The 25,626-nt window shown below is 38.9% G+C and overlaps 1 protein-coding gene across 1 annotated transcript in view; it reads left to right on the top strand.

Moving 5' to 3' along the window:
* The window catches only part of ror1 (receptor tyrosine kinase like orphan receptor 1), a 114,295-nt gene that overhangs the window by 72,808 nt on the left and 15,861 nt on the right, over positions 1–25,626 (top strand). The window contains exons 3-5 of the mRNA XM_020702460.2: positions 865–921; positions 6,785–7,075; positions 7,274–7,307. Coding sequence (XP_020558119.1) covers positions 865–921; positions 6,785–7,075; positions 7,274–7,307 — 382 coding nt within the window. The remainder of the gene's footprint in view (positions 1–864; positions 922–6,784; positions 7,076–7,273; positions 7,308–25,626) is intronic.

Genomic DNA, 25,626 nt, shown 5'->3' with positions numbered 1-25,626 from the left:
AAGCTTGTTAGAGAAGATGTTTGGAATCTTCTCTAACAGGTGCAGAGGCCTACAGCCATGGTCATTAACACAGCTCATTCACAAGCACCACCACATTGCAACCATCCTGACACCGCAGGTGTGAAACAGCACATTATCACTCAATTAGTGTGACCTCGTGTCAGGCGCCTGGTCTTGTTCGTCTGCAAACTTTCTCTTTATGAGCTGTCACCCTAATGGCACAAACACGCCCTGTTGTTTAAGTTGTTGTATTTGGACATTTAAATTCAGATTTACATTAAGATTAAGATTTCTGCACAGATTTTATATTTTATCTTGCTTTTTTTTTACTTCACTGCAATTTTCCGCTCTTGGCTAACAATTATTTTTGTTCATTTAGCATGTTAAACAGAAATACTGATAAACAATATACATTTTTATTATTAGTAACTATGGGAAAATATGTGTTTTTTCGGGTCTCAAAAATCAGCAGTGATGAAATTCCCTCAAGGTCAAAGCCAGCACAGAAATGTCCCCTTTTAAGTATTTAGGGAATCACAGATGACCTGCATCATCTCAAACTGAAGCCCATTTTCTGTCTCGTCCCTCCTCTAATAAAAGCAGAGGGCGGCTCTGTCGCCACCTGCTAATAACAGAGCATTAGGTCCACATGGCCTGTTGAGAGGCTCCCTGTTGTACATTCAAACCTTTGATCTGTGCCAGCAAATGTGCAATGCTGAGTTGTTAGTAACTGTTTTTATTTTTCAACCATTTTATTTTTTGTTGCGTAAACAAAAAATTAAAACTGTTAAATGCACATATTGTTCTTTACCTTTTGATATGTCAGATAACTGAAGGCTTCTGTTTCATTGTGTCTTTTCTCAGGTGCTGAACTGCCACAGGAGCCCAGTATGTTAGCTGCCACTTCCCTAAATAAAACAGGTGACTCAAACGCACGCATCTACTAACACAATCCTTGTGCTTTCATTTGCACTTATAAAAACTTCCAATAATTGGGTGAGAATGATGTAACTTCAAAAAGTCGCCAACTGTCACAGTGCAAAAAGAACAGAAATGATTTTCAAAACACCATAGAATACTTTCCACTACTTGTCAGCACTTTATGTAGAATAAAGTAGTTTATAAGCTTTTGTTGCTAGTCATTTTTCTTGTCCACTTTTAAATGATGAACATTTCCTTTGCAATCAGTTAACAAAAAGCTCAATTCATGCTCATTCATTGTCCAGTTTTTTATTTTGTTTCAATAGAATTACTTCCCCTCTTTCTCTTTTGCTGGAGGAAAATACCAACTTTAATACATTCTACCTTCAGTCTCTATTGGAAGTGCTGTTGTTCAAACTCAGATTTAGTGGATTTTCCAAGTAAATCTCGCTAATTGTCCAGATGCTTGTATTTCTCAGAGACGCCATGCACAGCTTAACTGTCTCTGGGTTCTAAAATACAGTCACATTTATTGCAAGTATACGTTTCTGTTGGTGAGGCGGAAAGTACTGTGTAATGTAGAGTTTGGTTCGTGTACATTTGGATGTGGGTGTACGTGTGCTTACATTTATGTGCCTACATGTGAGCTTTGATTGCATAAATCTACTGAATAGAATGTGGGCTGATGACAGGGTACAATTTAGCTGCCTGCCACATTAAAGGGACGGTCAGGAGCAAGGGTTTGAGTTTCAACATGCTCCTTGTGTTAAATACCACAACCCTCACCACAAGACAATTACACACAGACTGGCTTTTTTACACAGACATTGGCAGGACATCGTTGTCCTAACCCCCTCTCATCTTCATTTTTGATCGTTGGTCTTCTCCTGTTGTGTGTTTCCTCTACCTCATTCTTCTCCACTTCTTTATTGCCATTTAATATAACAGTTAATGAAGTGTGCAGGAGCAGAGTTTGTAAATCCATTGTCTTTTCCATTTACTCAGCTAATGATTTGGTTATAAAATGGCCGGTCTTGGCCGTTCTGTCTAGCCAATCAGTTTTCACTCTACTTAAACTGAATAGGAACACAATGGTTTAGCATTGACAAGAAGGCAGGATTGAGTTTTCAAAAACGTCCTATTGTTTTAGTAGAACTTTTTTGTTTCATAGATTAAATACTCAATAAAAAAAATCTGGATTTTTGAGTCAGCCAGAGTTTTTGAAGAATCAATGAGCAAAGGGATTTTGTTAAGCAGTTTTCCCATTAACTGAGTTCCTCCAAGTCTGGTTGTTTTATGTTTGTCATGATCAAGCACTTCTTGAAAGTGTATTTTTGGCACAGATGGTGTAAGAACTGCTTGGTTTAAGTAATGCAGTCATGACTGCCTATATCTCAAAAGTTTTGCTGTGAACATAAATGGTAGTAACACCAGGGTAAATGAAAACAACAGCAAAGAAGAACAAGAAGGGTGTCTGTGCAAATGCTAACAAATAACTACGGTAATAAATATTTCCTTCATTCATATGCAGCTGAAAAACAAAGACATTTTCTTCTTTTTTGCATGGCTTTAATTCATTAACGTACCTGTAGATAAAAAACAGATTGAAATGGACATGCAAGCTAGTTTCCACACTCTTATTTACGTGAAATGTATTCACAAACGTGCAAGAGAGTGGAGAAACAGGCTGCTGCAAAGCATTGAAAATCAGAAAATGATAAACAGTGAATAAGTTTGTGGATTAGAAAAGATCATGGAAACAAAATGTAAAAGACTCCAATGAGCTTGGAGTTTTAGGATCTACACTGAAGAAGTGGGACTGGACAAAAATCAAAGAGCAAATGATCTTTAAGACCCACTACAATGAAAATCGTGTTTTGGGGATTCTTGTGGTAAATAAAGTGGGATAGTGGGAAATAAAGGCAAGTTTATTCCATGCCAACAGTCCCACTCACAGCTCTAAGGCGAATTTCTGATGAACTCTTACCGCTCTGCAGAAACAATGTCCAAGAAAATGACACAGGTTTTTCGATTTTGCCTAAAAATGGCATATTCATACTTAAAAGTCCACTGGGAACGCTTTTACAGTAGATCAAAAGATAATTGGAGTGGGACTTTAAGAGGGTAGGAGTTAAAAATTGTCACACACTTGTACCAACTGAGGATTCACAGGATTGTACAGCGTTCCCTCTTTTTATGCTGTAAGTTACATTCTAAAAATAACCTAGAATAGGTGAAATGTGTGAAGTAGGATTACAGAGGTTTAAAGGCCATTACATTCCTCACTACAAACTTGACATACTTTTGCCATACAAACATGAACATTTTCACACTTTTTTTCTCTTGTTTAGACTCTTAAAGTTCAAACAATCATAGAAACATAAGTCCTGCATAACAGTTTGAAACCAAAGATCTGCTCGCAACAGAACATTTTTTTTCCAACTTGCCCTGTCCAACAGCTGGGCAAACAGATGAGAGCTGAAGGCCTCTTGTGTTGGACATATTTCACTTTAACAACAGGGGTTATGAATATTCTGACAAACCATAGGTATGTCTGAATAAACCCCTTTTGTAATCAAGGCCAAACTTTATTCATTTTAAACATATTTGAAAATATATTGTGTTGGATCGGACGGAGAAGGAAAAGAGGGAAGATGAGAGTGGGATGTTAGAGAGGGGGTATAGGAGGATGATTATAGAAGGGTGGGGGAAAACCCATGAAGGAGCATAAAGCAAAAATTTTCTGGATGGTTATACTCATTACAGGGAGGTTCAGATGTAATACAAGTCTATAAGGGCAGGGCATGTCCACACACACACTCAAATGTTATAAACATACATATTGGCTCCAAAATGGTCATATGTCAACATGTACACAATACAAATAATGTTCACACATGCATACCTGTGCATTCAAACTTAATAGTGTAAAATATTTCATTCAATCACGCAAGCTATTTGAGCACAAGTGAGCTAACACCTGTGCTCAAGGTAGTGTTTATGTTCTTCTAAAATGGATGATGCAATGTAAAAAGAAGGAGGCATAGTGCCCAGTCATCCCCACACCAAGACCCCCGCCGCAGCAGCCATAACCCCCCAACACCCACGTGGCAGTGGATAGAGAACAACCGTCCCCCGCACAATCACATCCGCCACCCAGGCCAGGGCCAGCAGGTCCACCACGGGGCCCCCCAAAGCCAGAGAGCAGGGAGGCATGGAGGACAGAGAGTGCAGGCCCCAGCCCAACCAGGAGACAGCCCCCCCGCCGCGCCAGGAGACCCCAAAGCGGGGCCCCACCCCAAAAGAGTGCCCACAGCCCCAGACAAGCACCCCAACACCACCCAGGAGTTCTGGGCATCCCCCCGCCCCAACCCCAGGTACGATGTGATCCCCGGCTCTTGGCCTTGCCAAAGAACTCAGGGATCCCTCTCCCTGCGTGGAGAGAGGGCCGCCGGGCCCAGGAAGCCAGCACCCAGAGAACACGGCCGCCGTTGCCAAGGGCCCAGTACCCCCTACCAGGGATGGGGGTAGGGGACAGATGGTTCGAGGTCCCATCGTCCTAGTGAAATGCATATGTGTGTGTTTGTGAGGGTGTGTGTTTGTATGTGTGTTTGTGAGTGTATATTTTGAGGAATAAAGGGTGTGTGTACTAAGGGGATGCAGTTGCACAGTTCCTAATAAGAGATTATATGAGGAAGAGGGTAAGTCAGGGACTGTCCCCCAGTGGTCAAATAGCTGTCCCCCGGTCCCACCTAGCATAGGGGCCATGTCGCCTCAGCCCAGGGGTCCCATCCCCCGAAGCACAGACCCCCTAGGCCCCCCAGCAACCTGATCACATTCTGTATAGGTGACGCAGCATAAAGGAGATTGATTGACAAGGTCTACAGCCAATCAGAATGCCGAACACGCAGAAGTAGCTGTTAAGAGAACATATAATATATATATAATATGTTTCATATTTTTAGAAACTTGGTGGCCTAAAGGTTCGGGGCTCTTCTGTGGTTTAGATGTAGGGATATATGATTTGAGATGTCAGATGAACATTCAGGAATCAGCAGAAGCTTTAATTGGGGGTCACATCTCAAAACCATTCAATCTTGGCCTTACTCATTAAACCTTTCCAAATTCTCTATCAGCCCCTCATGTTTTCAGAGCTTGTGATGTTTCTTCTCTCTGATGATACGCATGCATCCATTACTACAGCATTCCTCTGTTCTCTTCTGCTTTTTGTCTGGCACCACAGTGTCTGTTTTGTTAGCCTCCTACACTTTGTTGATCTGTATCTAGACGGTCCAACAAGACCATGACAGGATAGGATTTGGCACAACCTAGTTCCACCTTGTCCTTTGAACATCCAGCTCAATATCATCCAGATAGTGCCTGCTAGCTCCTTAGAGCCTGCTGTTATTTGCTGGGGTCATCAACTTGCCCCTAAAGTCTTGTCTGGTGTGGTAGATCAAAGCCCTCTGTTAAACTTACCCTGTTTCTGTGCAGCCATTATCAAAGTCTTGGTATTTACTTTGTGTCCAGATATTTCCAGGAAATGTTGCTTTTTTTTTCTATATGAGCCAATTTTTTAGGCAATTAGTGTAATGAACTGCCCCAAAATATTAATTTTCTAAAGCCACCTTACTGATTTGTCATCTCTGGGCAGTTGTGGATTACTCAAGAGCAAAAGGACAGTGGGAGATTTAACAAACTGGTTCATTAAATAAACTACAAACATGACGTAAAACTTAAATCTGAAAGAAACTTAAATAAAGAACATGGGACAAAATTCAAACATGCAGGAACTGAACCTTCCATAGCTGAGGAAAATATTGCAAGAAAGATCTGTAAATAAGCAAGAAAACCATGGGTTCCCCACAAATAAATGGTCGAACAAAAACACAGATCTGTTTTTTTTCTGTCTTTTAATTTTATTTATGTAATTTTTTTGTTACCATTTTACTTTTCTTTTTTTTTTTTTTTAAGTATGGATGTCACCATTGGGTGTATCGTCTTGGCATCAATGTTTGCTTGTTTGATTTGTTAATGTATGTATGAATATTGACAATAAAGGAAAAAAAAAAAGGCCAACTCATAGATGGCCATCGGTCACGAGATAGAATTTTTGCTTTTTTTACATTGATATATTGATATATATTTGTTTGTTTTTATGTTTTTCTTTTGTTTTGTTTCATACAATCCTCAAAGCATGTATTTTTTTTCACTTGTGACACTTGAGGATCGCTTATAATTAGTGTGTTGCTTGAAAATTTAAAAAATTAGGAAAGGGAAGCTCAGATTTGTAATAATTGAAGACAACAAAACTTGCTGTTTTGATATATTAAAAAAAATCACGTTTATTTTACTAACATCCCTCTAATCCATTAGGTTTGCAGCTGTCCTTATTAAAAAATGTAATGTGTGCATGTTGTAGCTTGTAGTAGCAGATTGTGCCTCTGGTTTGCTTACCTATTTCCTTGCTTAGAAATACTCATATTCCTCTGAGATTCCCTTCTAAATGATCTTCCTCTTTTACTTGTTTTGGCCCGTTTCATGTAGCCATAAGCATTTCTGCATACCTGAGATGGGTTTCAGGGTTGAGGAAACTTTCCAAAGGTTTTACATGGCATTAACAACTTTGTTTCCCACATTAACCTCTTAGTAGAGTTTCCAGAATGCCTTTTTTCCCCTCTGAAAATTATTAAAGTATGGCAATGAAGTGGAGATAGTCTGACACAAGTGCTTTTCTCAGTTTTTGTCTTTTTGACAGCAGTGTGTCATATTTTGTTAGTAATGGTAACTCAGGAATGTGCTAATTTGATGTCTTTTAGCCTTTCTTCTCATTTTTTTTTTTTTTTACTTCTCTGTCTTCCAGGGTCACCCTTTATCCGCATAGATGCTCCCATGAATAATATAACCACCTCTCTGGGCCAAACGGCTGAGCTCCTTTGCCGGGTGTCTGGTAACCCACAGCCTGAAGTTCGTTGGTTGAAGAATGACGCCCCTGTGGTGCAAGAACCACGGCGAGTGTCCATCCGATCCATGCCCTACGGGTCACGCCTGCGGATTCGCAACTTGGACACCACTGACACTGGCTACTTCCAGTGCATGGCCTCCAACTCAAAGGGAAGTGTGTCCACAACTGGGGTGTTGTTTGTTAAATTCGGTAAGAAGACTCCAGCTACCAGAGCTCTGATGTTCTTTCCCTGTGACAGAAACCTTTTTCTTTCTCATCCTTTCAAGCTACAGATTACGCTCCACTTTTTCCATCTTTATTCTTTGAGTAGTTGGCCAATTGCACAGAGAAAATCTGAAAGCAATAGCGTTTTTGTTTGTATTAAAATATCTTGGCTTTCTTTTCCAGATCCTCACCCTACACCTCTGCCAGGAAGACCGATGTAAGTTCCAGTCTGTCAGCTCATTTCTCTATTTGTCATTCCTCTTAGACAAGACACACTAGTTGCGGCTACAGGGAGTTGATTTGTGAACAATTCACAGATTGGAAATAGTCATTCGACTCTGTTTTTGGGTTGCTGTTTTGAAATTACTCAAGGATTTTTCCAACTTTTAATAAAAAAAATTTATTACGTTTTTTTAGTGAAATATGTCTTTCGTTTTTAGATTAGATAGAAAAGAGAAAATGATGTATTTGAGCTTGCAACATGCTTAGGCCATCCCTTATAAAAGGAAGGTAAATAACACCAAAATGGGCCAAAATAAGAGTTTAAAATTAAATTTAAAGAGCATTCGGTAACATATATCAGAGTGGAGGAAGGAGAAGACAAGTGGGTTACAACGTGTGCATGACATGGAGGTGAGAGACATGAAGAAGAGGAGGGAAGAGCAGAGGACCAATGAAAAAGTGCTGTGTCTTTTAATGGAGTTGAAACAGACTGTGGGAGATCATGAGATTATTTCGGATGACTTGACTACTACAGCCAGTTAGGGGTGAAAAAGGTGGAGGACTTTACGTACTCAGAATCAACAGAGTTACAGAGAGTGTGGGAAAGAAGCAAGAGGTGTCTGCAAGTTGAATGGCTAGAGGAAGGTTTTACTTGTGATGAAGAGGTTCAGCGAGAATCAAAGGAAAAGTGTAAGACTGTGGTGAGATCAGACATGTTGATGGCTTAGAGACTGTGAGAGAAACATAAGGCAGAGCTGGAGGTGGCAGAAATGAAGAGGTTGAGGATCTCTTTGGGAGTGATGAAGATGGAGAGGATCAGGACTTAATCCATCAGAGGACCAGGTCACATTAGAGGTTGTAGAGACGAATACAAGGAAGGAGATTAATACGGACAGGCAATATGTTGGTAAGAGGATACTGAGGGTGGAGAAAAGAGGCCTGGAGGAAGACCAAAGATGACAAAGACATGAGGAGGGTTAGTGTAAGTGAGGAAGATGAAGCAGATTGGGATTAGATGGAGGCTACAGGCTGCTGTGGTGACCCTAAAGGAAGCAGTCGAAAATCAAAGAAGGGAAGATTTATGATTCCTTAAGGTTTGTAAATGTGAAGGGAACAGTTGTACAAGAATATAGGGATATGAACTTTAGGCCAGGGAATGGCTTATAACATAATTGAATTGCATTTAACTTTCAGCATTCAAAGGATGTGTTTTAAAAAACTAACACTCTTGTCTCGTTTGTTTAAACTCTTGGAGAGAAAAAACTTTAAAAATGTAAAAGGTAATTTGTTAAAAAAATATGCATTTGGAAAAATTCATTATGGAAGTAAGATGGAGTGATGAAATGTTTAGTGGGAGTGTTGCAGGAAATGATGAGGCAGCTCATTTGGCCCAAGGTTCACCAGCATGAACTATACTAGGTTTACAGATATTGTGTGATATTGTGCAGCCTTAAACTTGTGCATTGAAATATAATCTTTTACGGTTCTGGCAGTCATTTAGGCATCTTTAGTACAGTCTTTTATGCTCTCTTTTTTTCTGATTCAAGATAAAACGTACAAGCTTTTCTGGAAGCTCTTCCATGTTGCAGTATTTTAGTCAGCTTTCAGTGAGAGCTGGGAAGTCCTTTGCTACTCAGCCAGCCACTGAAGCTCACATGGTTCAGATTTGAATGTTGTCTGTTTGCACTCAGTTACAGTTGAAATTGGTGCAAACAGGTTCTGCACAACAGGAACATCACAGTTCCTGAGTAAGTCTAAAAACAAATCCTGTCAGTAAAATACGTTTGGATGATTTAAAGACAGAAATTAGCCAAAAAACAACTTATTTTGACAACTCAGTGTAAGCATTTTGACTTTTTAAAGACAGTACTAAAATGTAGCTCTAATATTTTTTATCTATAAAAAAGAAATCACCAATTAGCTGTCAGCTGTATATATGTAAAGCAAAGCCAACCACACCGCTGATTTCTTCGGCAAATAAAAGTAGCAACAAAGTTCCTCCGAACTTTTGAAGAAACACTGCTCCCGCAATCAGCATTTCATTTTTATCTGGCAAGTATCTTTTGGTTTGTTTTGACATTCCTCTAATGTTACTGAATCAAACTTTTTGAACTCTGCGTTCATCTGATTCTCAAAGGATCAAAGGCCTCTCACTGGATGTGGGAAAGCTCAGTGCTGTGTTCCATATAATGTTATGTGTAACTGAATTGCAATCACCATCAGATTTATTTTTTTTATCTGTACATGTAAATACAATTACATTCTTTAAAAACTTTGCCTCCAAGCAGCAACATAACACTGTTGTGCAGCAAAATATAGGAATATGTGCTTAACTTAACAAAACATTTATCCAAATTGTTAGAATTTTTCTTTAAAGCCAAGGAGCCACAATAGAAGGATAGGGGAGCCACATGAGCCTCAGGTTGTAATTCAGTCCCCTGGTTTAGAGACAGACTGAAGCATGTCTCCTCTCAATCATCTGCTTCTGCCATTTATTGGTTTACCTGCTTGGATATTTCCTCTGCAGACACACACCTGGTTGGTTCTCAACTGTGGTAGTTCGTCCTTAAATGGATCAGAATGGAAATATTCATCAAAAACCAAAAATAAACCAGTTAAACACAAATTAGACAAAATATAGAATTGAAATGTAAAATGGAGCAATCAACCAACAAACAAACATTTTCAGATTTTGAAAAAAAAATTGTTTTTAAGTTTCTTACTTCTCCATTGGCTTAATTTGTTTCTTTTATTTTTTTATTTTTATATATTTTTTAACTTTCCAGCTCCAAAGTTTGAAGATCTAAACACAAAGAGCCTCAATGAATGATTTCTACATGGAGCAATTCAAGTCAATCAGCATCTCTCCGTGTTTCCTTCCTGGCTAACATTTGGAGGAAAGTGTTGGAGTCCAGCAAAGACCGCCACAAGTTATTACTGCCATTACAGACTTCATTGAGACAGACAGGGCCCTCCTTTGACAGCAGTAGAACTGCAAAAGTCTTGTGCCAAGGCGTCACTGCTCCTCGTCGTTAGTCTTACACACATCTTGTTAGCTGTAAAGTTAGGTGGCAGCAGTCAGGAAGACAAGGTCAGCTAATGATGACAAGTGAGGACCTATGCCTGCTTACCTCATGGTGCAGCTGTTCAAGCACAGAATATTCTGCTCCTGGACTCAGAGGTTTTGGAATGATGTCCGGTGCCAAAATGGTCAGTTTTATGAAATATACACGTCCGCCTCACCTTTGATGCCGTTTCTTCCTTAAAAAATGGGAACGCACTGTGACTTGTGTTTTGTTTGGATAGAATATCAAAAAAAATGTTAAAAACATTTTGAAAAAAGAGGGGAAACGTTTCCTGCCACCCACGTTGAACCTGAACACAAGATGAACTTGAGGTCCTCTGTGCTGTCTTTGCTTCGGTCTGTGCTCTGATTTCCAGTCCCTCCACACTGGGCTAGAGTACTCACTCTGCGGTGCACAGAACAGTACTTTGTGTGTGTGTGTGTGTGTGTGTGTATGTGTGTGTGTGTGTGGGTGTGTGTGTGTGTGTGTGTGTGTGTGTGTGTGTCCCCGCCTGTATCCCCTGAGTTTGGTTTTTGAGAGCAGCCACAGGCTAACTGAGAGCTGGAAGGTTCAGCTCTCAACTCTGGCAGCCTCAGAGTTCATAGTAACTGCCTCAAGACAAGAGGAGAGACAATGCGTCCAAGCACATCTGAAATGGAGGGGGAAAAAATCAGCTTACACTCGTGAGTCATTCAACGCCGCTAAGAAGAAATGTCAAATCTGAGAAGAAAAGCTGAAATTAAGTTATCTATTTTCATCTCAGCATTGCAATTTAAGAAAGTCTTTCATGTCTCTGCATGATCGCAGTGAAGTTGACAGGAAAAGCCTCCTGTTACATAGCAGGCACCAAGTTTTACTGTGCAAAGGCCCAATCATTCATTAAAACAGTTTTTTGTAGAATCAAGTCTTTCATTTTTTGATCCAGGCTTTCAAAAATCTGTTAAAATATGTGATTTTTTTTTTAACTATGATAAATGTTTGCAAGTTGGTGGACAATTTTTCAAATTCGAATGTAGTCGAAATAAATCATCTGCAGATTATTCACACACACCAACATGGTTCACATCAGCTGTGATACCATTTTTATTTACATCATGTTGCATTTGTGTGTCAGATTTGATCCTCACATTTACACATACATAGTTTACTTAATGGCACAATGCCACTCTGAGCCACCGTACTGAAACGATGAAAAGCAACACAGATGATTATTATTTATCTGAAAAAAGTGGCAAAAATAAGCCAAACTAGTATGAAAGTTGTGCAGCATAAACACATTTAATGTGGCGTTGGTACAAACCATTTGCGGTTTTGTCACAGAAACTTTTGCTCTTCCATGGTTCCCATTCTGATCATCTGCGATTGACTACTTATTTAAATTATGTCCCGGATTCCAAAATCGAAAGTGCTTTGATTTTGTCAAAATTTAGTTCCTATAAAAAAAAAAACTACTTTAAAAAGCAAAAAAGTCAAATAGTTACACAAATTAAGTTAATATTAAAGGTCACTTTAACCGATTATGGGAAATTTAGGCCTAAATAGGACCACTTTTAGACATTCTATAGGCTGAATAATTAGATGTAGAGGGATTTTCTTTGCACACAAGGTCTTTTTTGGGGGGGGTTGGCGATTCTTGTTCATTTTAAATTTTAAAAGGGCAAAGTTTGAGGACATCACAGCTAAAAGGAAATTCCAATGAAGTCAACTCTAAATTAAAGAAAATTGCTTGACATTTTCAAAAATACATTGGTTTGTTTATCACAGACCAGTCTAAAGTTAATTTACAAAATTAGAAATCATACCTGCGAAAAGGTTCAACTTGATTAAATGGATAATTATGTTATTTGGGAAGGGGAATTAAGATTTAAAGAGCGGTCCGAACAAAGACAAAAACGAACAATTTTAAACTCCTGAGGACAGGAAGACATTATTGGAAAGTTGATGGAATAAAGTCAAGGTTTTACTTTAGCTCATTGACATTTACAGATTTAGAACGCATTCTTTTTTCTCCTGACCAGTAAAAGAATGAACCAGGCAACAGTGACACGCAATGCCAGAAAAAGTCTCCAATTGGAAAAGGACTACACTAAATTTACTAGATTTTACCTGACAAGAGGTCAGGGGACTGAATGATAATGTTTCGATATTGATAATTCATGTCTTTTGCTATTGCACATACATTTTTCAAGATTAAAAAGCTGAAGTTTAAACTTTGGGAGTGATTTAGGAGCTCTTTGGAATGAACCTAAATTGTAAAACTGTTTCACAGCCAACTAGTGACAAAAAAACTCACTAAATGATGACTACATTTCTATTTTAATCTCTTACTTATAAATAATTGTGCGCCACATGCCTTTGTGTCTATATCTTAAAACACCAGAAATGTTTATAATCTGAGATTTACTTTAGGGAGTTTAAATTTCTAGATTACCAGGGAACCTTTATCCAAGACCAACTAACAAGATTCAGCTTTGTGTAGCTTCAAGACAGGTTTTGGCAGGGTTTAACTCGGCAAACATCGTGAGTATTGCCAGAGGGTTTTGGTTTTGTAGAATCTCCAAAATGTGGAAAATCCAGTTAAATGATAAAACACTGATTCCAGTCCTGTGTCTAAATTAGTGTTTTCCTATAAAAAATCATAGCAGTGGCTGTCTTTGGTGGACAAGATTAATAAAGTATGTTTAGAAAGTATCAAACAAGATAAACATTCCTACCGGTCTGTTTGCTGTTTTTGGCAGTTTGGAGTATTTTTCTTAATGTGTTGGAATTGGTCATCTTCCCTAAAGTCACAACACTGTTCTGTGAATTGACTACAAGCACACAGCTTTGAAATAAAGGAAGGTTGGGATAACAGAAGGTGGTTTGAGCTCTGGCCATTGGTACAGCGGGTGAACTGAATCCCTTAGAATTATGCAACATTTTTAGATTGGATCTTTAGGTTCTGTCTGACAAATTCAACTTTGATCTTGCTTATATTGGCAGTTATTGAAAAAACAAATCACACTATGCCCCTCTGTAACTTATCTGTACAGCCTGGGTCAGCCGGAAGCAGGCCTGAAAAAGTATTCTCATTTTTCTTTTTGCCGCTGTACTTTCTTCATTGCCAAATAAGTGAGTGACGGAAACCATGGGAGAACTCAGGGTGTTTAAAAACAATGTTAGCAGAGTAAGAGAAGGTTGGTACCATTTAAAAAAAAAAATGTTTTCTTTGGTTTTGTTCCTGGAGGATCTGGCTGAGGTGCGGTTTGTTACGTGTGCAGACAGGAGGCTTAACTGTTAGCTCTGATCAGAGACTGCTAATGACTTGTACAGCTGAAGAGAGCAGAATGAAGCTGGGTATTACTTTGTTTACAAAGGAAGATCAAGCTGGATTGACTGCTAGCATTGAAGTCCCACTCAAGTCATATTTTGATCTATTATAAAAGTGTTCCCAGCAGTCTTTTAATCATGATTATGCCGTTTTAAGGCAAAATGAAAAAACTTGTGTTGTTTTCTAGGAGAAAGTTTGTGCAGCGCAGCAGAAATTTGCCTCTGAGTTGCTTTGGAAGTAAGTCTCTGCTGATATTCCATCATCCCTTGTTGATACTCTGTCCCACTAGCTTCCAGTCCTCTACAACCCCTGGCTAATATTAGCTCAGCAACGAAAATAGCGAGCACTATCAGAGCTATCCAGCTGTACAGTTTTGAGCCAGATGCCAGCTTTGACGAGGAAAATGAAAACATACATGGATCTACTTTTCTGCAAGTGGATGTATCAGAATGGAGCAGAGAGGCTTTGACCCACCTATTTTGAACATGAGAGCATTTTCAAACATGTTTTAATCTGCTCATGATTCACTATGATTTGAATATAAAAATACTCAGAAAATTTTAAGTTTCAATTATTTTATTTATGTCCTCCATCAGATAAATGCCACAAGAATATGCTAAAAACGCCAAAAACTAAATTTTCATTGATTGGGTCTTTAAACATTTGGAGGTTGAACTTAAACTAAAGGTTTTTGATGAATTTACCTTTTTCTTTTGAAATCTATCTGAGATTTAAAAAAATGGATGCTATGTGAATTTTTGAAAGCATTTAAAAGGTGAGTTGTGTGAAATCAATCAGATTTTTAGTCCTCCTAGTTCTCTAAATAATTTGATCTCACTGCCCAGAATATTTTATCCATTAAACGGCACCTATTAAATCACAAACAGCAGCCCACACTTAGTCGTAGAAAAAGAGAAAAAAGATCTTGCATTAAGTAAAATCCATCGCCAGATGAATACCAATGTTGATGTGCTTGCATTGGAGGGCTGCTTTGAGTATAACTGCTATAGTGTGTTAATAAAAAAAAAGGGCTCCACCGGTTTTTAATGGGATGAAATAATTTCCTAACCCCTTTTATTTCTACTGCTCCCATCAGGTTTGGCTTCATTTTTTTACATAACCAAAACAGTTGGTGGATATAGAAGTGCTTAATCTGACAGCAGCTATAAACATGCTTTTTGCAACACGAGCGCGGAGCCTGGAGTCTCTGTCTGTGTTTATAATACAGGGGTTTTCTCCTTGTTTGAAAAGATTAATACCACTACACCCTGGCTGTCGAGACTGTTTAAATTTCCCAAAACTTTCCCCGCCACTTTTGACTCAACACCAGCAACAAAAAAAAACAATTACAAAAATAGCAGCTGTTTTTTCTTTTTCCCCTCTGCTGTACCTCTTCCTTTCAGCCCACCCTGTACGGGTGATTAAAAGACACAGCAGATTTAACAAAGGACAGATTCTCTCCACTCCGTTTTGTCTGGATGTGTTTGTCTTTTATGTCTTTTTACTTTAGACATCTTTCAGTCATCTTTCAGTCTTTCATTTCAGCAATGAATGCGAGATACAGAGTGCTCTTTTCATTTATTCCTTAAAAGATTATCAGATCTATAATTCATTGCACAAGCATCAATTCACTCTTTTGTGCAACTGGACGAGTCAGAGCGATTATTTCAATCAGGTGTGTTTATCTTAAAAATAGAATAAACACACATTTAGAGCAGGTTCCTGCTCTACCTGAGCATGATTGGTGCACATACAGATCCAGCATATCTGAATGGGACTGTGTTGCAAGAAAACAACTGGCTTCCTGCAGATGGCTCTGTAATAAGCCAGCTGTCAACACATGGGATTAAATGAACCCCAGACCAGATGTTGGTACCTTCCAGACAACCCTTTTATGTGATCAAAGATTTAAAAAGTTATGATTTTTGCTTTAAAAAAGTTTGTATTGAAATGGTGTTTAGTTGGACTATTCAGTACAATTCATATCAATTCAAACTGGGCATCCCTGGCCTTAGACCCTCCTTCTCAGTAAGGAAAACCCCTAAAAACAAAATGCCAGATTCCAGCGATAAGAAGAAGAAACCTCAGGGATATCCACATGAAGGAGGGATCCTCCCCCAGGACGGACAGGCAATGTACCAGAACTCTTAGAGAATAATTTGCTTATCTAACTCTACAACTATATGTTTAAAATATGGGCTTGGTGGCTAAAAGCTCTACCTCCAACTGTACTTTTAGAAATTCTGGGAACTACAAGCAGTCTTGCATTTTGAGTGAAGTGTTTTGTTTGGTTGGTAAGGCACAATGAGATCTTTAACATACCAGTAGTTGCCAAGTTTGCAATGACTTTGAAAAAAAATCAAGAGGTTAGTTTGCTTAGACTTGTTTAAATGTTCATTATACATGTTTATTTGTGCTGAGAATGCAGAGCATTTATTTCTCCTTCACACTATTTGATTTGTCATGACTGGTAATTAAACAGTATAAATATTTTGTGGTGAGTCAAAATACTTTATCTTGCAAAAATCATGACAAAGAAATGTCTCTATCTCTACCTGAGGGGAAATCAACAAGTTTGATAATATTCCTGCAGACTTTGGCAGCTACGCCTTCCCGCAACGCAGCAGTTTTAATATTACAGTGGAGCTTGGCTTAATAAAGCAACTTCTCAGTACAAATTCCTGTCAGGTTTACAAAGTACTTACGCTGTATGGCTACAAAAACACACTGTTTTATGACAAGGCCCTTTTTTGACATCTTGGTAACTTCCCTGATGTGTTCGTGCTTCTTCACCTTTTAACCATGTGTATTTAGTTTCCACTTTCCAAAATCACCCTGAAAAAAACATCATTGCTCGTGTTTTTCTAGACAAAACCAGATTTAGCCATTTCCTTGGCACACTTTTTCAAAAGATTAAAGATAATATGTTATCCATGACTAAACATGACTCTATTGCTATTTTTACTCAGCTCAAAGTGGCACAAAATTCTCTGCTAGCTTCAAAACGTTAAATTGTAAAAAAATGCTTCCAAGTATCCCCAAAAGTTACTTCATTTCCACAAGGGCCCGTATTAGGTAACCGTAATGGTAATATTTTGAAAAGACACGTGAATAAAAGTGATGAGACAAATTCTCCTCAAACCCCAAAGTCTGGGATGCTGCATTTATTTGGGATACTTAAGGTGGAGAGAGGTTGTGTGGAAATCCAAGTCTGCTTTTTCAAGAGTCAGCCTCTTTAGCCACTCAACAACTCTTCAGCGTGCTGCATAGTGGGTGCTGTTTTTGGTTACAATAGGCTCTTAACTCAGAGCCAGACCTTGTGTGTGCTGCATTGAGAAACTCTGGATTTCAGTTTCACTCCTGCTTACTTCAGTGCCAGTGTCAACACCGCTGTGGTTCTCAGATGCCGGCCAGAACCAACGATGATTTGCTCCACGCCACAAGTACTGAACCCATTCAGACTGAGAGTGATAGTAGACCCACTCGGGTTATCCAGCATGCTGATGCACTGTAGTTATGCTTTTACACATCAGACTAATACAGGAAGTTATCCAGAAATGTATCCACCTTTGGGCTCACTATTTTCACTCTGATTCTTGCCAGGAACAACCTTTTAACCCCTAGTTAAACTGAGAATAGGGGCGATGGGTTTTGCAAAGTCCCCACTTCACCTAAAAGCTATTCATCTAACATTTAAAATGAGGTGCTGAAGGTTTCTGGGCAAAATGTGTACATTATGTTGAATTCATACTTATTTTTTTGAAAAGCAAAGGCATCCTTTTCCGCCTCCGTCTTTTGTACATCCGAGTCGCCTCTATATAAAACCACACGGTTACTCTTAGAAGCCGTTCTTTTGCAGATGTTTAGCTAAGTTCTCAGCGGGGTCTAATTGCCGTCTTGTTGTGGATTCTTTTTAGGGTGGTGCTGATTGATTGGGAATCAGGGCCCTAATATGGCTCATCTGGGACAGGCCCTTTGACACGGCCCAGTCCCAGGGCACAGGCACTGTTTGAAACCAGAGATCCTGCCACAGCCCCCTCCCACAAAGTCTGGTTACTGGTTCCTGTTGAAGGTTATTTCAGATCACAGGGGGCTTTACACACGTGCAGTGTGACATTTGCAAATGCACACGCGGGAGCTGTCCTGATCTGTAGACTGCTTTAACCATTAAAGCAATTTACATTATTTGTCCTAGGGAAGGGAGCAAGCCAGTTTTTACATGTTCTGCCACACACCACGACTTTCTTACACAACTCATTAACAGAGCTTTCACACTCTGCCTGGACATGGCCCACTTCCTGTTTCCTGTTTCCCAGATTCCCATGTAGGGGATCCCGTTGGCAGGTCTGGTCAAGGTCAGATATGGTAAAGTCTGTGGTTGAAGAGGCTGTTGGTTTGTGTGCGCACATGTGTGTGTTAGTGAATCAAGCTGTCTCCCTGAGGGTTTCATTGCATATACTGGGTATATGGAGTTTCCCTGAACTCTGCCCACCACCTTCCATGAGCACACACACACACACTAGTGCACAGAAAAAGACACACACATGCAGAAAGGCATGCACAGAAAGTGTATTTTATTTGCCTTTAGACGTGCTGTGGGAGAGAAACAGACATCCACAGTTTACCTTTAGAGTTTCAAGGTATACATAGAGGCTTTTGTTTGCAGCTTGGATCTAGAACCAGTGTGTTAGACGAAAAGGATATTTAGTAATTTGTTATTTGCTTAACAGAATCAATGCAGCTTGATGCTCAGGAGATTGATCAAAGATGCCCTTTTCCTCCATCCATGGAGGTCATTTTGTCCACCAGTTTTGTAATCATTTGTCTTGGCGCCCACTAAATTGCTCTCGTCTGACTTTAAGGGCATTGTGAGACTTAACTACATAGGCTGAGCTTAGTTGCCTTTATGGTTGGGTCATATTTGGCTTTTAGATTCAGTATTAGCAGTATTACAGAAAAAAAATCCAAATGTTGGCGTCCATATAGTGCAACCTGGGTTGCAGGCAGGTGGGAGTGATGTTGATGTTAATAAGAGGAGATTTGATGTCGATTTGTTGATTCATGTGGGTTTTGAAGATGACAATACATGGTGGCCCTGAAAGGCAAATTACATCAACAAATCACTGAATGCAAAAACATATAAAATATCACAACAACAAATCAAATAATAATAAAAAAACATTTTAGAAATCAAAACAAATTTCCAGAAACCAAAATGTAAAAAAAAATGTTTTGGGAGATTTTCTATTTGGTAGCTGTAATGGTTATCTCTACCACTGCCCCACAGCCACCCCAAGAGGGACATCACCTATTGTATGATCTTTTCTTTATCTCCTCTTCCAGAAAACTCAAACATCTTTACCCAATCCGTGATGTCGCACAATGCATACTTTTTCCGGTTTCTTATTTTCTTTCATTTTTGCCAAAAATGTTGAACTATTCCCCAAAACTGCATTAATACACCTCGGAATCTGTAAAGGCAGATGCCAGAGACAATGGTAGCAATGAAACATAGTGTTGAAGAAATGCATGAAGACAGAATGAAACATTTGCCGTTTTGTCAAAAAAAAATAAACGCTTACCAAGATCTTGACAAAAAACTTTGGCCTGAAGTGAAAGCTTTCAAGAGCCTATTAACACCCTTGTTTTAATGTGGATTTTCTTTAGTTAAACTCTGTTTCTTTTCCAGTTCCAGCAGAAACCTTTGACAGGCGTGTTCGTAAAGAGAGCAACTTTACCTTTCTTGTGCTATACAGTTCAAAAAAGTTCTTTAACAGCCCATAATCACTCTTATCAAGCATTATTTTTCCTTCCTCAGGAAGCTCTTCGCCTGTCTGAGCCTGTGCTTTCTTGCTTCTGAAGCCTGTTTTGTTGCCAGTCTGTAAAAACATGTGTCCTCCTGTCTTTTTTAAGTGTTTGCCTTTGTGTCGTCAGATTGATATCTGTGGTCTCTGCAATAAGCTGTCATAAATCATACAGTCAAGTGTGTGAGTGTGTGTTTTTTGGGAGGAGGGGGTTATAAATGCTTCCTAAATCACAGAAGCAGCACTGCTCCCAGCCATTTTCCCCTTGTTCTTCCTTTTTCTGTGCTTCTCCTGTCATTATTTCCTCACTGCTGTCTGCTAGAACCTTCAACTCAATTCAAGGAATCCCATCTAACATTAATGTGTTTATCTTTACCCAAATTGTCAGCATCAATCTAGTTAAATCCACTCGCTTCAATGTAATCAGCTTACAAGACTTCTACGATGTGACCTTTGTTTGCCATTTGATTGCATGTATCTTATGAGAAGCCACTGGGCTTATATTAGCTTTTTTGTATTTTTAAGGAGTCACTTTACCTCCTGTCCTAATTGACAGACTGACTGACACCTTTACTGCACAGTAACGCCCCCATTTAAACCCCTCCGGTGTATGTCATCAAGTCAGGAGTTTTGTGTAGAGTGACAGGATAGCTTTGCTGAAATTTTTAGCATGTTGCCTCACTGCTAGTGTGTTTGTTTTCTTTATCCTTCCTGGTAGGCATTTTAAGGAAACTGCTTAGTCCAGCACATCAAACACCAGCATTTATATTTGTGAGTCATTATGTGCAGTTGTCGATTAAATCAGCATTCACGTCGCATTAAATCAAGCGTGAGCGTAGTAGAATTTTTCAGTTTGAGGTTTAAGCTTTAAAGACCCTCTCTAATCATCAATTAATCTATTATAAAAGTGTGTCCAGTGGTCTTCTATTTATGATTATGCCTTTTCAGCCAAAATCCAAAAAACCTGTGTCATTTTCTGGGACATAGTTTCTGCAAAGCAGCCGTAGTTCATTAGAAATTCACAAGAGGACCTGGCTGCAGACATCAACATCCAGTACCGTAAGTCCTCGACCAGAATTATTTTAACTATGCTTTTTCACGTTTTAAGCTTTATTAAAAGCTTTTTCTACAATTCAGAACACTTTGGGTTAGGGTTAGGGAAAGTTCTATAAGTTCTGCTTATGGCTGATGATGTCAGGCAGCACCTTGTCTGTGGCCAGGTCTCTCTCAAATTTCACTTCTGAGTTGTGGGCGGGACTGTGGGCGTCCCCCAATCTATTTACGAGCTCTTCCATTAGCTTACAGCCCCTCACAACCCCAACCTAACATTCGAGTGCAACAAAAAAGTTAAGCAATATCGGAGCAATCCAGCCGTACATTTTGAGCCAAATGCCAACTCGGATGAGGAAAAGGAAGACGTTTATGGATCTATTTGTCTACAAGTGGGAGAATCAGAATGAGGCAAAGCAGGGAGCTTGTGGCCTGTCAAGTGTAGTTTCTACACAACAGCTACAATCTTTTTCAAACATCATTTTTTTGTCTGCCTCTGATTCACAATGACTTTGTATAAAGAAATAATCAGAAATGCAATTTTAAGCCTTTATTGTATTTATATATGTCCGTCATCATGAGAAAAATGGCACAAGAACATGTTAAAAATACCAAAAACACAATTTTCAGTGGAGTGGGTCTTTAATCTTTCAATTGGCAGAACCTGCTTTCCTGGTAAAATTCCCTGTTTCACCCGATACTTCACACATCTGGTAGCTAATTAGCTAGCTTGTGGAAAAATTGATCAAATGTTGCATGTACGGTAAAAAAAATTCAGATCAAGCTCTGAGTAGGAGTGAACCTTCTTTATCAACTTGCAGCATGATATTGAATATTGGTTGAAAGAATGTACTGCACTTGTATTTTTTAATCTTTTTTGTTTATGAAATACTCTGTAAATGGATAATTTAAACTGATTGTCTTCTCTTTGAAGTTGAAACTCATTAAATCATTTTAAAAAATACCAAAAGCTATAGATAGATAGATAGATAGATAGATAGATAGATAGATAGATAGATAGATAGATAGATAGATAGATAGATAGATAGATAGATAGATAGATAGATAGATAGAATTTATTCCAGACTCATGGTCCAATCAGTAAAAAGGAGTACACAGACCCACTACATTAAAAATACACAGTGTCAAGGATACACAGGTTGAGGTACAGTATATAGTTAATAAAAAAATAATTAGTTAAAAAAGGATAAGAATAAATACCAAGATAAAAAGATTACATATACATACCACACCATAAAAACATTAATTACAATGACAAATAAAAAGACAGTCCCTCCAGTGTTTGTCCTGAAAAATTTTACTTTGAGGATTTTTTTAAGCATAATATACCTCTTCAGAACCATCCCCAGTTTTCCTTTTGCTCTCCTCCTTTCTTAGTTCACCCTGAAACTCCTTCTGTCTGACAGAAGCCTCCATTGTTGCTGCCACTGAGGAGTAACATGAGGACCCAGAAGGCCTTCTGTTTCTCCATTGTATCTTAATGCAGCCCCTCAGTTGCCCCCACTCTGTCTCCATTCCCACTGTGGTCATGGGCCACTGGCAGCCACAGATCCCAGTCAACCTCAGCCTCTGGTGGCCATTTTGGCTGCAAGTCAGTAGGAACTGCCTGTGTGCTTGCTCTGTGCAACCACACAGGCAGTTCTCATCAAGAGCTTGAGATGTGATTGTGTGCACGGCAATGTAGAGGTCACCGAGTCATGACAGAGTTGAAAGAACTGAGCATTCACTTGTATGAGGGGAACACAGAAATTTGGTACGTTTTTCTACTGGACCATTTGTGACTGGAGTAATTAGAGGTATATTGATTGATCGATCAATTGATGCATTGCGTTGTATTCCTATGATTCAGGACAGATCTCTCTGTCTGAGGCAAGTTGTTAATCAAATCAAACTATACCATTAAAAAAATTGTTTCTTCCCCTCTTTCCTTATCCGTCCGGTCCAACACCAAAGATTTTCAAACATGATTGAAATTAATAAAGTTTGGCCTCAATTACAAAAGGGGTTTATTCAGACATACCTTTGGTTTGTCTGAAGATTAATAACCCCTCTTGTTAAAGTAAAATATGTCCAACACAAGAGGCCCTCAGCTCTCATCTGTCTGCCTAGCTGTTGGACAGGACAAGTAAAAAAAAAAAAAAAATTTGTTTTAAAATTAAAGAAGAATAAAAAATCGATCTTGGAAAATACCATTTGGATTGAGACATGGTAGGTTTATTTAACTTTAAAGTAAAAACTACCAAGTGTATCACAGCAGATACACGTGAAGGCAGCAAAAAATGATCAAGCCGTCATTCCAGTCCAATGTGTGGAAACACTGGAATTTTACAAAGACATGTGACCATACAGTGTGGTAGAATAGTCTAATTATGTTCTGTTTGGAGTACTTTGATGTGGAAAAACAATTTATTTACTTGTTTGTTTTTACACATTTAAATTACACTTGATTATCTAGCACGAAATACAAGTAATCTGGTTAACTTCACCTGCACTGCTTGAATTTTTGGCTAAATATGTCCTGGATCAAATTTAGGTCTGTGAATTGGATTGATTTGGATCAAATAAATATAAACCAATATAAATAGTGAATCGTATTGGCAACCACAAATTATGACATGGATCGAATTGTTAAAATGAATCCCTACACCCCTATTTCAGCCATGATGTCAGGCCTCCTGTCAGCATGCACAAAAACTGGCAGACCTGGGTTGCGGCGAGATGCTAGTGCACAAGCACCTGATGGAAGTTCTTCGTAGGAGATTGATGTTCACCTCTTGACCTTGTCTTTGCTCTCTGTTCTGTTTGGAGATGGTTTTGCGTCTTTCATTATTGAAGCACTTTTTAGAAGTAAATTTTAACATTGTGTTTCAACGTTGAGTTGTGTTTCTCATATTTGTATCAAACCATGATGTGATCAGTCCATATTTTGAAATGGTGAGCCATGTTGTTTATACTTCTTTTTACCTCTTGGAATCCAAATAATCCTGTCATTTTTAGAAGCTCTATTGCCATAAGGCAGGGGTGTCAAACTCATTCCGGCTGCCGCTGCTGCTGCGGTGGGGGTCTTGGGGTGGGGATGGCTGGGCACTCTCCCTCCTTCTTTTCACGTTCCACCATCCATTTTAGAAGAACATAAACACTCACCTGAGCAGGTGAAAGGTGTTAGCTCACCTTTGCACTAACAGTTTGCATGACTGAATGACTGAAATATTTCACACTAGTTGGTTTTAAGGCATAAGTATGCGTGTGAACACTATCTGTTTTGTGTACATGTCTACAGGTGGACATTTTTGCAGCTAGCAGGTGTGTTTATAACATTTGAGTGTGTGTGTGGACAGGCTCCGCCCTTTTTGTACTACATTTGAACCTTACCATAATGATTAACAACCAGTAAACTTGTTGCTTTATGCTGCTTTATGGTCTTATCCCCCTTCCCCTCCTATTATCACCCTCTTACCCCTCCTTCTCTCTAACGTCCCTCTCTCTTCTTCCCCTCTTTCCTTTTCCGTCCGGTCCAACAACAAAGATTTTCAAACATGATTGAAATTAATAAAGTTTGGCCTCAATTACAAAAGGGGTTTATTCAGTCATACCTTTGGTTTGTCTGAAGATTAATAACCCCTCTTGTTAAAGCAAAATATGTCCAACACAAGAGGCCCTCAGCTCTCATCTGTCTGCCCAGCTGTTGGACAGGACAAGTTAAAAAAAAAAAAAAAAAAAAACTCATTTTCACCAAGGGCCACATCAGCATAGTGGTTGTCCTCAAAGGGCCAGATATAACTTGTACATGTAACTAAATGTAATGAAAAATAAATGTAATCATGTCTTAATGTTAAAGAACTAATAATTTATTTATTATAACTTTTTAAAGTGACAATTACAGTTGCATAAAACCATGTTTGCTTGTTACTCGAGCATTAATCCTTTACATTTGATTCTTATATGGACAGTGTTTAAGTCCTAATGTATAGTTGCCCAATCCAATATTTCAAGTCCAATTCCCCCTAGATATGAATAAACACACACCAATTTTTATCTTTTATTTTAAGAAATTAAAAACTTTTCTGCTCTCTCGGGCCACATAAAATGACATGGAGGGCCACATTTGGCCCCGCGGGCCTTGAGTTTAACACATGTGCCATAAGGCAAAAAGTGATCGATTCACAGAAGAACCAGGCCACTCATTACATTTAAGTAATCAGCTGGCTTGACTCCTTGCAGCTGAAACTCATAAATCATTGCAGAATTTTCCTGAAGGCTCTTCCTTTTATACTTAGTCAAATGCAGGTGTTGGCTTTTTTTTTGGCTAACCCATGAAGACAAAAACATCTGACATGTCCATCAGAGTGAAAGGTTTGTCTGTTTTCTTTTAAAAAACACACGTTGGGTTTTGTCAGTGAAGAAAATCTCTTTTTGAAGTTATTTTTGTTTCAGAAAGAGATGGAAAAAGCCTCTAAGATCTGGCAGTGTTGTGAAGGAAACTGTTTCCAAAACAAAAGTCACAGCATTTGGGCTATCCCCAGTCGGGGTCCAGCAGTTGTGAGCTCATGCTGCCGCCAGCTCATCTCCTCTTCACTCAGCACCAACAGCAGCTTCTGGAAATGAAACCCTGAAATCTGAAATGTCATCAGGATTCACCCTTTTTTTCCCCTTGCTCCTAAATCCAATCCCTCTGCGTTTCCCTCCAACAAAGAGCATAGAGTTTCACATCCTTTAAAGCCCTAAACTCAAAGCAAACCTGTCATTGCAGCCCACACATAATTGATGGCGAAACGCACAAGCTTACATCCTCAAGATGTTTTCTATAACCAGAAGCTTAACCAAAGTTTAAAGGCTGAAGCAAGTTAATGAGAAGTTTTCTTTTTTTCTCTTAAATAACCAGGCTGAATGCTGCAGTAATATCACACAGCTTTAGATGTATTTGCAGTATTTAATACTCAGAGATTAAAGATTCAAATCTAACTTATTAACATATTTCTTCTCTTCAATCTGTTCAGCATGTTTTCCTTAAAACCTCTTTTTACTTTTTATTAATCTTCCTTTACTAGATTTAAATTCTAAAAG

The sequence above is a fragment of the Oryzias latipes genome, chromosome 4, assembly GCF_002234675.1.
Source record: "Oryzias latipes chromosome 4, ASM223467v1".
Lineage (NCBI taxonomy): Eukaryota > Metazoa > Chordata > Actinopteri > Beloniformes > Adrianichthyidae > Oryzias > Oryzias latipes.
The sequence above is the reverse complement of the archived record's forward strand: the minus strand, read 5'-3'. Positions and strand labels throughout refer to the sequence as shown.